Source organism: Thunnus thynnus, chromosome 8, assembly GCF_963924715.1.
Source record: "Thunnus thynnus chromosome 8, fThuThy2.1, whole genome shotgun sequence".
NCBI classification, from domain to species: Eukaryota; Metazoa; Chordata; class Actinopteri; order Scombriformes; family Scombridae; genus Thunnus; species Thunnus thynnus.
In genome coordinates this window covers 11,745,553-11,760,359 of record NC_089524.1, presented here as the reverse complement: position 1 = coordinate 11,760,359, position 14,807 = coordinate 11,745,553, and the positions used below count along the sequence as shown (strand labels likewise).

Here is a 14,807-nt window from a genome sequence, read left to right as displayed (position 1 = left end):
CATGACTAAGATACAGCATTATGAGACAAACTTATGGTAAAAAAAAATCTTGTATAAAGTCATTTGATTGTTGAATGAATCACACATATGATTTCTTCTTCCTTTTTATCTGTACACAAACTAGGTTTAGTACACAATTTCCAATGGGAGAGGCAAAGCTACACTATTTTAACATCACACTACCAACTGGAGCCTGAATATATGAGTAAACAAACAATAACCCAGCCCATAGCGACAATCCACTGAAAATCCCCTGCTGAGAGAAACAAAACATTTAAACCAGGTATGTAGTCAATCATTACACTGTCATGTCTTCCTTGTAGCATGACGCACGGAGATATCTACTGTAGGGAAAGAAGAGACTAGCCTACCTAGTCACAAGATTAGAAGTACAATAAACAGGGTGGGTAAAAGCCATTAGAGACTGCATGTTAAATTATTACAACTACTGAAATGACAAAGTGCACTATGCCTGACTTGTCAAGGTGACACAAAAAAACGACATTACTAGTCCATGCATTAGAAACAAAAGTATGTTTATGATTGTATATTAGAAAAGGATAGATATGTCCCTGGAAAACAACATAGACCTAATGTTCTGCCTCAGGTTACTTTTGGCAGTCTTGGCCCATATGGCTAGACTGTCTCCTTCCAGGAAGTTGTGTATTGTTTTTCAAGTCAGCTGTTTGATATAGTTGCCAATTTATTTAAAACATACGACGTGAATAGCCACATATTTTAAGTTTTGATGTGGCACTTAAAAACACAAGAGACAAAAAATGTATCAGTGATTATAAACGCCAAAACTAAATCATGGGGTAAACGTTAGACGGTGAAACGTCAGCTTGCCACAATTGCAGTAATACAGCTAATACAGCTAGGTTAGCTAGCAATAACACGACATAATCGAGTCGAAACGTTAGAGATATTAATCCAACTACACACAGAGAGCCTCAAATTGACAATAAACATTCATCCCACAACGTTAGTTACATTTTCTCTCGACCGCGGTAAGAAATATGTCTGTTTGAGCTTATGTTAGCTAACAGAGCTAGCTGGCAGCTGTCATTTAACGTTAGTTTCATGTGATACCAAGTACCCGAAGAAACACGAAGAGAAAAACAAAAATTGAAATCTTACTAGCAAACCCCGACGATAAATGTCTTCAGGATAGCTGATATACCGTTAACATGAGACTAGTTAACGCTGGCTGGTGTTAGGTCGGCGGACAAGGCCAGATAGTCTCCAGCTGTCCTGACGATAGCTAGGTAGCATGCTCAATTTAGCTTCATATCTTTCATTCGCAGGCAATTCGTGCTTGTTAATCCCGTTTTATTATGGTCTATAAATGCCAGCAGCACACACGGTCATCATTAAATTAATCGATAAACGTTAGACGTTGATCTTCGCGACTTAGCTATCAAGCTAACCCACAGCTAGCACTTATCAAAAACACCGTTTCTCTTGGCCTGATCTAAAAAAACAAAACAGCGTTAATCTGTTAACATCACCGTATCATAAGCGTACAAAGCTAGCGAACCAGGACAGGACAGAGCATGAAATATTCATTGATTGATTGACATTCGCTGAGCTAACTGTTACACTAACGTTAACCTGGTTAGTTAGTTAAATGCTTAATAGCTGAGAAATAACTCTCCCAAGCGACGCTGTTACTAATGTTGTCGACTGTAGTAACCGTGTGATTAAAGGGATAATTGTTTCACCTTAAAGTGTCGTTTTTTGAGTTCAAATTCCAGCTATAGCCACTATTATCCAGACCACTGCCGGGCAACTCCTTAATCCTCAACAACCGACTGCTCACCAACGGCAGCCTGGTCTCTCTTACCGCTCAGCTAGCACACGAAACATTAGCAACAACGTTAAAATACGGCGAGACGACGTCTTCAAAATAAAAAAAAAACAACAGCTACGAGTGAGTTTCTGCCGCCAAAGAAAAAAGCATGTTACCTTTAAACGTAAGCTGTCGAAGTCATGGTTCTCCGTGTGTGGGAATCGTTCTCATTTAATTTGCCTTGTCCTTAAGTTGCTATGATTTAGCTGTTGTCTCTTTAAGCCTCCCTCAGCTGCCGATACCCGGGCACAGCGTCACGCTGGCTCATACACTCATACGGCGCCACTGCGCAGAAAAACTGACGCAACTGGTTTGGTGAATAAACTAAGATGTGCGTAAGTTAGATCATATACTTTTACTGTATATGATGTAATTGTATTTTTCCGACTCAAGAACAGTTTCGTTATAAGTACAGTGTCAAGTTTTATATATTTATGGCTACATTTTAAATCCACAAACGCAAAATTTCCACATCCCCACCTAATTTGCTGTATTTCCCTGCAGAAATTAAAAGTCTCCTGCATTCATTCTCCCGTTTGAACAGGATGTATATAATGTACATCAGTGGCTCTCAAACCTTTTCACGTCAAGGACTCTTAAACTGACACAAATTACACCACCGACCCCCTTTGATGAGATGTTTGCTTTTAGATGTTTTATTACAGAAAGTGTATGAAACCAATGACCAAAATAGTCATACATCCTGTCATTGTGTTACTTATAGATGGAATTATAGTGAAAATAAATCATTCCCCTTTTTTCTGGGGACCCCCAGGAAACCCCTCAAGGACCCCTGGGGATCCCTGGACTCCACTTTGACTTTGCTCCACTGCTGTATATAACCAACTACAATATGTATATAAAGTAACATGTCACTTTTTTACCATTTAATATTTATTGCAACACATCTTGCACACTTCACTTCATTGCACTTTTTGTATCCTGTTTACACTCCACAGAAACAGGCTCACCTGTATATAGTCATTCCTAGATAGATAGATAGACAGACAGATAGCTAGATAGATAGACAGACAAACAGACAGATAGATAGATAGATGTGTCACAGCAGCCAATAAGTTAAAAAAGGTAAAGGAAAAAATACAGTTAAAGGCTAAATTATATACAATAACTGAATAAATTAAGTCAAATATAAGCAAGAAATGAATATATGAAGAGCTACAAAAGTGCCTTAGTACTTTCTCAACACTCAGAACTCACTTATGTGAACATACAATCTTTATTTATTCATTTCTGTTTATTTACTTAGTTGTTGTCTTCCATTCTCCTGCTTCTGTTGGGGTTTTGTTTTGTTTTGTTTTGTTTTTTAAACATATGATTCTATTCCTGTGCCTTTTATGTTGTTCCACTGATTGGGAACCACTGGACTAAACTAGCTAACTGTATATAAAGTAGTTCAAACTAGTTCCACCTCCAGCAATTTCAACAGTATCATGCTATTTACACACTGATGCTTCAGTATTAATAATCCAATGATGTCATACATAATAATATATCAGACAGAGGGACCAAACTACTTCTTTTACTTTAATACTTTAAGTACATTTGAAAAAATGCTGTTTTTCTGGGTTAGCTGTTATAATAATCTGATTATCTGTGAGTTTTGGACTGTTTGTCAGGCAAAGCAAGTGATTTGAATAAATTTGGTTAACTGTAATGTGTATTTTTCACTATTTTATGACATTTTATAGAGGAATTCTGATCATAAAGAAGGTCTCTTATTGAGGAGCTGAAATATACCAGTGTTTAAAAAGACTACAATTACGTGTGACCAGTTTTCCTTTATGCAGTCTTCTAATATTTGGTTTTTGTCGAAACAAACGCTTCCTGTCTGACTTTCTGGCCACATGATTAAGACATTCAAGTCTCATGAAATGTGTCAAAATATCCAGACAACTTACAATCATTTTCTCATACCAATATATATAATGACACGACAAATGTTTGCAAAATAACATAAAAAATCATCTTTAATCCGTGTTAACTGTGTCAGCATGTGCATAAAAAAATAAGAATGAATTGTTAGAGTTTAATTATAGTTCACTTGGAGTAATTAATCTGTACAATTGGATTTAGTAAAATGATAACATGTTATTATTGTATCACAATTAAAATTCCACTGCTAATAAATGACAATATTGAATTAGAGACTTATACTAAACAGTTGCTCATGATTGAGTCCCAAAATACTTTTTAATTGAGTGAAACTCATCCCACTGCCATTATTACAAGTAACCTTATACAGCCTCACAAAACACAGGAAAAAACACAGAACTGAGGTACAAATATCTTTATTTCACATTTCTATGTTGCAGTGCTTTGTTACAATAAGGAGCCTTTCTCAAATGCTTTAGTCATCGTCATTACTGTGTAGCTACCTGGCTGTGTAGCCGGCTATATAATGACATATAGTGATATAATGATGAAGGAAACAGCAGATAACAGGAAGCAGCCTGTGTGTAGATATTAATTATAAAAAAAAACATGTCTGAAAGTATTTATCAAACAATGCAACTGTACAGCTTTACATCCCTTTAGACAGACAGGCATTCAATAAAACTAAACAGAAATGCATATCTAGTGCTCGTCTGTAGTCCTCTTCCACACAGGTCAGCTTCAGGTGCACCTGAGTCCACATGGAGCTGAAATGCTGTTTGTGTCAGGTCTGTAAGTCCACAGTTACAACCCCAGGTGAGGGTGAGGCACATCTTTACTTGAACAAGCAGTCTGAAGGGAGAGGCTACAGTTTTTAGTAACGGACGATGGAGGAACCTCCAGGGCAGAGCTGTGCTGCTGAATGATGGGCCAAAACAACGGGGGGAGGGCGAGCTCGGTGGACAGCATTCCTACAACGGGCTGGTGAGGTGCGTGGCTGTAACGCTCCGCTGTCATGAAGGGGAAAAGTGGAGGAGAGTGTAGTCGAAGGGGGCACCTGGGAACATCAGAGTCTGTACAGGGGGCGAGAGGGGGGCAAAGATCCCTACTTTTATCCGCCGGAGGAGGGCAGCGAGGAGGAGGGACGTTGCTGTCGGTCTGTGATGCTGAGATGTCCTGTTTGTCTTCCTCCTGTCTCACTTTGCTGCGGGGTGGTGCCTCCTCCAGACTGTGGTCTCTGGAGGGCGGGGAGCACCTCTGACCCTTACGAAACTTTGCCCTCCTGTTCTTGAACCACACCTGGAGGAGAGTTAGAGAGTTAGTATAATTAATTTAGCACAATTCACATATGAGGCTGTTTCAACACGCTTTACAATTCAATTTAAAAGTGAACAGAAAACTAACTTTGAAAGACTGAATTAAAGAAAATGTGAACATATATACAAATTTAGAGGAAATCCTATGACATAAAAAGGAAAATAAAACAAAAAAGAAGTGATTGAGACAAGTGGAGCTGCAATGATTCAACAGAAAATTAATCAGCAACTATTTTGATAATCAAATAATCTTTCAGCATTTTTCCTTAAAACATTTATTGGTCGCAGCCTCTCAAATGTGAGAATTTGAAGCTAAAACTGAATATCTTTGGATTTTGGACTGTTGATCACACAAAAACAACATGTCAAGACGTCACCTTGTGCTCTAAGAAATTATAAACAACATTTTTCATTATTTTCTCACATTTTATAGACAAAATGATCAATAAATTAATAAATAATAATCCATTGTTGCAGCCTTAAGCACAACGTTAGAAGGCAGCAGAAAAATAGCACTTCATTGTTAGCAGTAATCAGAGAAGATTGTTTTTATTCTTTAAAATAAGAAATATTTGTGCTCTTAAGATTAATATCATTCATTTTATTTACTCCAATAAAGTTACATGTCTTAGAATTAATTTTTAATATCAAAGGCAGGCACAGCAGGGTTTTATAAATGCTTTCCAGGTCTTTGTTGACCAAAAACCAAAACAGCTATACAAACATGGTTTCAGGTGACAGTCGGGTGTTGGGTGGAGTGAGCTCCGACCTGAATGCGAGCCTCAGGCAGGTTGATGCAGATAGCCAGCCTCTCTCTCATGCTGACATCAGGATACTGTGTCTGTTGGAAGGCTTTCTCCAGAGCCTGCAGCTGGGACACGGTGAACGCCGTGCGGCTGCGGCGCTGCTTCTGCTGGTTGCCATAGCGAGCCTCCAGTATGAGCTCTGGTGGAACGGAGAGAAACAAAATATACTTACAGAGACAGTAGAGGGTTGTTGAGGAACATCCCTGAGAAGTAGTGTGCACTTTTTTGTTTAGTGGAGGGTTGATTCAATTTGAAGTGATTTTAGAGTCAGCTTTTTATTTGCTGAATAAATTTGTTAGGCTGACAAACAAATGGGTGTCAAATTAAGGAAAAACCATCATAGTGTCATCGTAAGGCCACCATGAACCACCAGAACAACTTTGCTGCTAGGTGGTTTCTAAAGCAAGAGATACAGTCTTTGGCATTTTGAATGATGGTGGTGGAGACCACATTTGTCCAGAAACTCAAAAAGAGTTTAATCAGTTAGAGATCTGGTGACTGTGAGAGCCACATCATATGATTCATATCAATTTCTTACCCATCAAACCAATCAGTGACTCGTCATTCCCTATACGGATGCATCTGAATGTATGTCTCTCAACTTATTTACTCTGGTTTTTCCTTTAATTTGTCACCAATCTGTAAATCTTTACTGTATAGATCTTTTTAGTGTTGTAAGAACTACAGAGATACTTTACCTGAGTAAAAGTAGCAATGTGTAATGTTATTATATATATTATATCATTGTTTTATTATTACTGCATTATTTTGTAGCTGGTAGGGATAAAGTTAATTTTAAGTTTTTTATATACTGTTTGATTGGTTAATCTATAACAATGGATCATATAAAATAAGATTATCATAGGTTTTCTATGTAAAACCTTTGTAATGAGTGTCTCATTTTGTTTGAATGCAAGAAGTGTGTGTAAGCATAGAGAAAATATTTGCCAAAATACTTTTTAAACCATGCATCTATGTTTAAATTACATTCGATATTAAAGTCAGACAGAATAAAAGTTATTTGTAGATTTATCAGGTGCCTTTTTGAAGAATGTTCTACCTTCGTTTAAGTAATTTACATTGTGCTTCATTCCTGCCGGATGCCGTTGTTCTGTTATGATTGTCTTTACTGTGTGATGATGGTTCTGAGTCAATGAAAAAATCAAAAGCAATCTGAATCTGCAAAGTTATTAATATCTAAAACTGTCCAATTAATTTAATGGAGTAAAAAAACAAAACATTTTCCTCTAAAATATAATGAATTAGGCGTGTAAAGTGGCTTAAAAGGGAAACACTTTTGAGCACAAACACCTCAAAACGCATTACTTGAGTAAATTTAGTCACTTTTCACTTCCCCTCCATCATAACGTCACAATGTACTAAAACAAATCTGCAGTATATCATATTTTATAACTGATAAGTGGTTAAATAGTTGGCAGTAAATCATTTTTAACTAAACTGCCGGATGTTTCTTTCTCTATCATGTACAGTATTAGTGTCAGTGCGGGACCCTGGTGACCCACCTGCCAGCCTCTCCGCCACAGACAGGGTGTGCGCTGTGGGACTGGCTGCAGAGTAAACGTGGTACTGTTCCGCCATCTGGTGGTGCAGGTCGAACAGCATCGAGTTCACACCGCGGAGAGGATACACACCTCCGCTGGACTGCCAGCAGAAATTCAAGGAGTTCATGTTGTTGCTAAAGACACAGGAAAAATACCATTAAACTGATTGTATGATAAGAGATATATTAAGAGAACAAAGAGGCCGCTCCCACTTTCAAATCACAGATAGTCCTTATAGATTAGTCTTTTGGGGTTTTAAAGGTCTGGATACACTTGTTACATCTACATTTATGGGATAATGAAACAATTACTGAAGAATTCATAAATAAATGAAGATGTTGTTACTTGTTGATTTGACAAAATATCACAATGATGAGCAAAAATAAACAAAAAAACCCTAAATACATCTGCGAGAGAACATTATTAAAGGCAATATTAGTTATTATTTGTCCCTAAAGTAGCCAATATAATTATTGCATTTTTGGCTAATTTTGGCTTCTTTGGTCTATAGCTGCAAGAAAAATGGGGACTCACTTGAGTGCTCACACCTTGCACCCATTTTACACCTCTATCATATATTTTAGCCATGAAAATAACATTTTTGAACTAAAATAACTAAATATTTCACTGATACACATCGCACAATAAACTTCTTACAAAATATACAGGTTTTTCCTTGATTTTTTAATTTTTTTTTTACCTGATATCCAAATCCTGAGGATGAAGTCCAGGTACGCCTTTACGCACCGAAGCGAGCTGTTAGTCCAATATTTCCCAGTCCAGTTTGGGCCTTATCCTGCACAGAAGCGCTCTTTGTCGAGGCACGGATCTAATTCTCCGAAACCATTCTCACCCACGACTATTTAAGAAGCATTTACCCAGGCTCCCCTTAGCCATTAGCCAATAGAAAGAAAGGTATTAGCCGGGATTAGGTGGGATGAGGGAAGAGAGGGGGGTTGCAAGGGGCTCAAGTTTTTGAAGCTATTGAACTTGAGAGATTTATGCCAAGGATCCCCCTATAAGCGAGCGTTTCATTCCCTCCCGTTAAAACAATTAAAACAATGTGGTCGGCTAATCTCCGAGGCAGGACAGATTAAAATAGCAGCCTTTGATTGTCCTCTCCTTCTCAGCCCTCTTTCTCCCATACCGCTGCCTCTGACAGCCTCCCCTCGGAGGGGGTTTTCTCTAAGGGTTTGTTTTGCTAACAGGCACCATATTTTGCCTATAAACTGTCACCATGTGAAGTTAATCTGAACCTTTACCCATTGAGAGCTATTTCTTAAGAGCCAGAGGAGCTCAATTAGAAGTCTTCCCAGGAAGAGGCAACCAAACCAAGAAAAACATCAAATCAGCAGAAAGAATTAAGTCCTCTGATGTTTTTTTTTTATCATTTAATTATTCTGCAGACACAAACAACCACACCGAGATTTTCCATCACTGTCACTTATAGACAATATTCCAGTGGTGAAAGATAACTAAGCACATTTACTCAAACACTTCACTCCATGTACTATGTTTGGGTATTTTCACTTCATGCCACCTCATACTTCTACTCCAATACAATTAATTTGAATTTTTTTCAATTAATTAACAAAAAACCAAGTATTTCTTACTACATTTCTATTGATATATGTATTTATTTTGTTGTCATTGTCATTATGTCATTATGTTCACCCTTTTGTACAGCACCTACAGTATGTTCCCCAATAAAAACAATACTACATTTAATTGAAAGCTGAAGTTATTGGTTATGTGCTGATTCCAGTATTACCTTGAACATTTCTACACTTATAAGATATGTAAGTCTAGTTATAGATTAAACTGTAAACTAGAAAAGGTTAACGTTTGTGAAGAAAATGCTGAAAATGGCTAGGTTCATTATAAAGGTTCAGTTGGTGTAAGTAGTGAAAGCAGGTTAAGTGTCAGTTGATGTATAGAAGCTAAAGACAGTTGATATGGAAGTTATAATAAGCTTATAAAATATGATGCATTGTTATATCTAAAAACCTCAACCAGCTATAACATTAAAATACTGCTTTAGTAGCTTTAGCATTCAGTAGCATTGTAGTTTTGATACATAACTACATTATGTTTTATTTTATTAAGTAAAATTTTGAGAGCTTTTACTTGTAATGGAGTTTTTTTAATAAAAAAAACATTGTAATCTAGTTTTTCTTACTCTGTCATGGACGATTCAGTGGATTCAGAAAATATTCATACGTTTGTAAATGAGAGATTTCCGTTTTTGATTTTTAATACATTTGCAAAAACTTCTAAAAACATGTTTTCACTTTGTCATTATGGGTTATTGAGCGTAGATTGATGGGCAAAATGGCAATTTTATCCATTTAAAAATAAAATTACAACACAATAAAGCGTGCAGAAAGTGAAGGAGTCTGAATACTTTCTGAATCCACTGTAACAAAGTACAATTAAGTATGTAGGCTACTTGTTCAGGTACTTGTGCTTTAGTATCTGATGGTATACGCCACTTTATACTTCTACTTCACTTCAGTTCAGAGGAAAATAATATACTTTTCACTTCACTACATTTATTTGACAGTTGTAGTCACTTTGCAAAAGAAGATTTAAATACCTATAAAATATAGAAATAAAATAGATGAGCTTATAAAATATACATTTTTATAGATGAAACTACCTAAAAAGTATGTGAAATAGTTAAAATGATCTCTACCGCGACTAACTACAACAGTAAAATGCTGCTTAATAATCAGTGCATCAACAATAATGATCTAATAACATAATATGAAATAATATAACACTCACAGGGGTAATTTTTTGCATAATTCTGCATAATTGAGTGTTTCTACAGTTGGGTCTTGTTACCTTTACTTCAGTAAAGGGTCTGAATAGTTTTTCTACCACTGTTGTAGGCAGTTGTACACAATGATGTGAAAATCACAGCACTCACACTGATAAAAATATAATTCTCATTACCAAAATTTTACTCATATAGCCCCAAATCAAAAATTTGCATAAGAGGGCTTTAAAATCTGTATAGTATACATCAGCCTCTATCCTTAGACTCAATTTGGATAAGAAAAAAACTCTTTTCACTGAGAAAGAACAAAAGGGGAGGGACCCCTTTACCAGGACAGACATGCAATAGGTGTCATATATGCAGAGCAGGTGAACAAGAATAGTTAATCTCATTAAACTTTAATGACAAACAAACAAGGACCTAAGGTTAAATCTTTAGGAACTGACACTGACTGTAGAGTTTATTGTACTTACTGTACAATAAAGTCTTTCCAGATAACAAAGGCAGGCTGAAATATAGAAGTTAAACTCCCAAAAGTTTGTTTGAATACCGCTAAGCTCTGTAACGTACTGTAATTCTCTGCAATTTGATATTTCATTGTGTTGTGAAGGCAAAAAGATGTCAAATCACTTTCTCATTCACATTTCACATTGATGCAAAATACGATGCTACAGGTACATTCCTACACCGAAATCAACTGCACACAAACAAATAGCTTGAGGTTATTATCAATATTCACAGATAAACATGTGAGACGTCTCCACTGCTGTGTACTTTGAGGGTGTAGACCTATAACTATGGTTCACTTCTTCCACTCACACTCGCACACAGAGTCTGCTCAGACTTCCAAAATATGTGAAAATGTTTGTGCTCTTTTTTTCTCCCCTGGCTTTTTTCCTCCTCCTTTCGCTGTTCTTGGCTGTCAAGCTATATTAGTGTCTGATAGAAATAAGTCATTTAGAAGAGGCTCTGTCGGCCAGCCCCTCAGCCCCACTAAAAGCTCCAGGATTAGGTCCCAGAGGCCTTTGTCTCCGCAGCCCGCAGGATTAGGGGAGATTTACTGCGAGGAGAGAAAAAAAGTAGTTATTTCATGGCACTTTCATGATGAAACCTGGCCAAAGCTGTGTTGGCTGGGGGGATTATAGGCACACAAAGAGTGTGGTTGTGTGTGACCCTCCCCATCCCAGAGCCGCCACCACTGACTCACTCGCTGCCCCCCCTGGATCATTTCCCCTTCTGCGGGCCAGGCAGGGCTCGGCCGGGTTCACCTCCTACCCATCAAGACGACCAGGGTTCAGCTGAAATGAGTAATGGCTCCTTCAATTAGCTGCTCGGTTCTCAGTCATCTGAAAGCTCGCTGACTGACTGATTGCTTCGTCTTTTAAATTCCCACAACAGCCAGTGAACTCTAAACACAACATCTTATCTCATTAGTCCCTCAGATAACCAGTAGTTTAGTGAATTCCCAGCATGAAACAGCTTTTCAACTTGATTTTCTTTTTTCACGGTGCAGCAGGACTAATCACCAGCATGTGAGTACCTTGCATTTAAGACTGAAGTGTAGGTAAATGAGAAGTTACTGGATTTTGGTCCCTCCTGTAGTGTTTAAAACCCGCTTAAAAGGAGTTATCCTCCTCTCAGAGGATCCACTTAAACATGCAAGGATTACAGTGAATAAAAAACAAAGGCTATCCCCGGCTAAGTCGCATCACTGACAACCGTCTCACCACTGAGCAGGTGAAAACTCGCAGGTTTATTAACTGTTGTCACCAAGCACGGGGAATTACAGTGAATACAGTGAATAGTCACTGTCAAAACACTCAGTTTTTATCCTTCTTGATGTCAAACAACATGAAGCTTTAAACTTTAGCTATTACAAGCCCTGTTAAACATTTTTCTGTGCTGTGGGAAACATAAGTTGCATTTACTGCAAATCATTTATTACCAGGCAGCGCTTTACTGAAGCAATGATGAAAAAAGCGGTAAAGAAAATTATTTTATGGAATCAATAAGCCTCCAAAAGCCTCCAAAAATAAAATTATTTGATAACCTGATACGCAAAGAGAAAAACAAATACATTTACACAATTAGGGCTGAAACTACCAATTATTTTTATATTCAAATTAATCTATCAGTTATTTTCTTGATCATTTATCAATCATATGATCTATAAAAAGTAAGAAGATGAGAAAAAAAATGCTCAAGGTAAGGTCATCAAATGTCATGTTTTGTCCGACTAGTTTTCCAAAACCAAAAAATGTTCTGTTAAGTTTCACATAAGACAAAGAAAAGCAGCAATTGTTGACAGTTGAGAGGCTTGAATCAGAGAATGTTCAACATATTTCTGAAAAAAATGGCCTAAATGATCAATTAATTTCCTGTTGATAAACTAATCAATTAATACACCTGTTGTTTTCTGTTGTTTTACTTGTATTTTCTTTGTTGATGTTTCAGAAAAATATCTGCATGGCTGGAAACGGTGAGGCAGCTGAGATGAGTGAGGGTAGAGGAGGAGTCAAGTTTCTTCTTTTTTTTTTTTGGTCATTGTCTTCTTCTTTTGTTGCTAAGAAGTTTTTTGTTAACGTCTCCTGTTTAACAGATGTTTTAGAAAGCAAACGCCCTTATGCCCAGCCTTTCTTTAATTGCTTATCAATAGTGGAAATTTGTATTGACAAGGGCCTGTCAGGAGGGGACCTTTGTAGTTGTCAGTTATCTCAAAGGAAGGCCCCCTTGGACACAAACTGGATCGATCGGTATGCAAAACACAATCGAGAGGCCTTTGGGACCGCGACGTTGGTACGTGAGCATGTGGGCCAGGGAGGGGAGAGAGCGGGCGGAGGAGCTAAAGACTTCTTCATCGGGGGGGGAATCGATAGGGCCGGCTGGCCTTTGACCTGAGAGAGACAGAGAGAGCGGGCGGCGGGTCAGTGGCTCTTCTTAAGCCCCTCTGAGTGCCAGGATCACGCTGTGAGGCCTGACACTGGCTATGACACACTCAGGGCTTAGACTGACATTGACCTGGCTGCAAACACACCAAGTACACACACAAAAAAAAATCTCAAACATACACACACGGAGACAGCTCTGGTTCAGAAAGCGGAATTTAAATGAGAGGATAGTTTTATGGCAGCTTCAAGGAACCTAACTTTTAATCCATCAGTCTGATTTTATTGATATGAACTAGAGTTGTGGGTCTGAAAATACATTAGACTCTAATAATTCCCTCTTTATTCGACGTAGAGACTTATTACCTTCTAATTAGCTTCTTATGATCTCCTGTCCAGCCCTTGGGAGCATGGCAATAAGCAGCTACACCAGCAGATCAATACGAGGGACTGAGTAAAGATCAGTCTCTTAATTGGGCGGGAGAGCTATAGATTAAAGACAGAGAGAGGGACGGGCAGCTGTGGGTGTCCGGGGGGTCAAGGGCACCCACAGTGGGCTAGACCGGGGTGCAGGGGTGAACTCAGACCACAGAGAGAAAACAGACCCTGGTCTTTTTTAGTCTCCATCTTTTCATCATTGTCTTATAAAGCTCAGCAACAAAACTAACTGTGTAAATAAAGATTTTGGTCGACTTCCAAGCGAGCTGGAGTTTCATTTAAACTTGAATTAAATTATACATGTACTGTACATTGTCTTTAAGGTTATTTTGATTGTTTAAATGCATCTTCTGCAGTTTATTCTGACACCTGCATTAGCTTGATCTTTTCAGTGCGGTCAATGGGTTAGGGATGAAAGAGATAAACAACCTTTAAAATACCATTAGAGCCAAATCGATTAGCTGATTTATCGATTGGCGCAACTATTTTGATAATCGTCTGATCATTTTAAAGCAGAAATGCCAAAAATCTGCTGATTTCAGCATCTCAAACTTAAGGATTTGCTACTTTTCTTTGTCTTTTATGATAGTTAACAGAGTATCTTTGGGTTTTGGACTGTTTGTTGGAGGAAATAAGACTTTCAAATCTAGGAAACTGTGAGCATTTTTCTCTATTTTCTGACATTCCTGGACAAAACGATGAACAGGGAAAATAACAGATAAATCGATGATGAAAATCATCATTAGTTACAACCCTACAGTACATACCATGAGCAGTAAGTTCAGGATGTAGTAGCACTGAAGTGTTTCTTTGCTTTGGCTCTTGCACAGATATAATGCAGCTCTCCATCTCCCAGCATGGGGTCAGTTTCAGAGCAGCCTCCCCCTCGTGACCCCCTCTAGTCAAAGGTGATCACAGAGGAGAGAGAAAGAGAGGCACTGATCGAATTTGATAATGAAGACGACCCCTCTAAGCTGCTTTGCTCCACATGTTCAAAATCTCTGCAACACTCAATAAACACTAGGAAGCCCCCCTCCCTGTCACTGGAACATTGTGTCGCTATTGATCCCAGCTAACTGGCTCTTTTAATACCTGGGGTCTGTGGCCTGGCCTGGGGAAATGCATACTGACATGTGACGGGAGGAGCTTAATAGGCAAACACACCGAAGAAAGGATGGGCCTCTCAGTTTAGCATTTCACTCCTATTTTCTCCAATTTACACATCTGCTGAAGAAAGGAGAATTACAGCCGCTGCACCTGCTGTTAAAAAGGA

The 14,807-nt window shown here is 38.1% G+C and overlaps 2 protein-coding genes across 7 annotated transcripts in view; both read right to left on the bottom strand.

Annotated features, from left to right (window-relative positions):
* csnk1g2b (casein kinase 1, gamma 2b) overlaps nucleotides 1-2,116 on the bottom strand; it is a 37,700-nt gene extending 35,584 nt beyond the window's left edge. For 4 of the 6 annotated variants that reach the window (XM_067596506.1, XM_067596510.1, XM_067596509.1 and 1 more), the window contains exon 1: nucleotides 1,969-2,116. The gene's annotated coding sequence lies outside the window, so the exon portion shown is untranslated. Of the gene's footprint in view, nucleotides 1-1,140; nucleotides 1,431-1,724; nucleotides 1,890-1,968 lie in introns of those variants that run through there. The other 2 variants (XM_067596507.1, XM_067596508.1) reach the window with 2 other exon arrangements.
* Nucleotides 2,117-3,869: 1,753 nt separating this feature from the next.
* Nucleotides 3,870-14,793, bottom strand: dmbx2 (diencephalon/mesencephalon homeobox 2). Its single transcript, XM_067596501.1, has 4 exons — nucleotides 8,130-14,793; nucleotides 7,391-7,563; nucleotides 5,831-6,006; nucleotides 3,870-5,044 (listed from the first exon to the last, which is right to left on the bottom strand). Exons 2-4 carry the CDS (start codon nucleotides 7,554-7,556, stop codon nucleotides 4,550-4,552), a joined length of 837 nt encoding a protein of 278 aa, XP_067452602.1. The 5' UTR covers nucleotides 7,557-7,563; nucleotides 8,130-14,793; the 3' UTR covers nucleotides 3,870-4,549.
* Nucleotides 14,794-14,807: the final 14 nt, after the last annotated feature.

Excerpts from the sequence above, each read along its gene's own strand:
- dmbx2 (XM_067596501.1), bottom strand. The coding sequence starts at position 7,556 with ATGAACTCCTTGAATTTCTGCTGGCAGTCCAGCGGAGGTGTGTATCCT. Across the intron at positions 6,007-7,390 it reads TGTGGCGGAGAGGCTGGCAG|AGCTCATACTGGAGGCTCGC; the intron begins GTGGGTCACCAG and ends CCGTTCCACCAG. Across the intron at positions 5,045-5,830 it reads TGCCTGAGGCTCGCATTCAG|GTGTGGTTCAAGAACAGGAG; the intron begins GTCGGAGCTCAC and ends ACTCTCCTCCAG.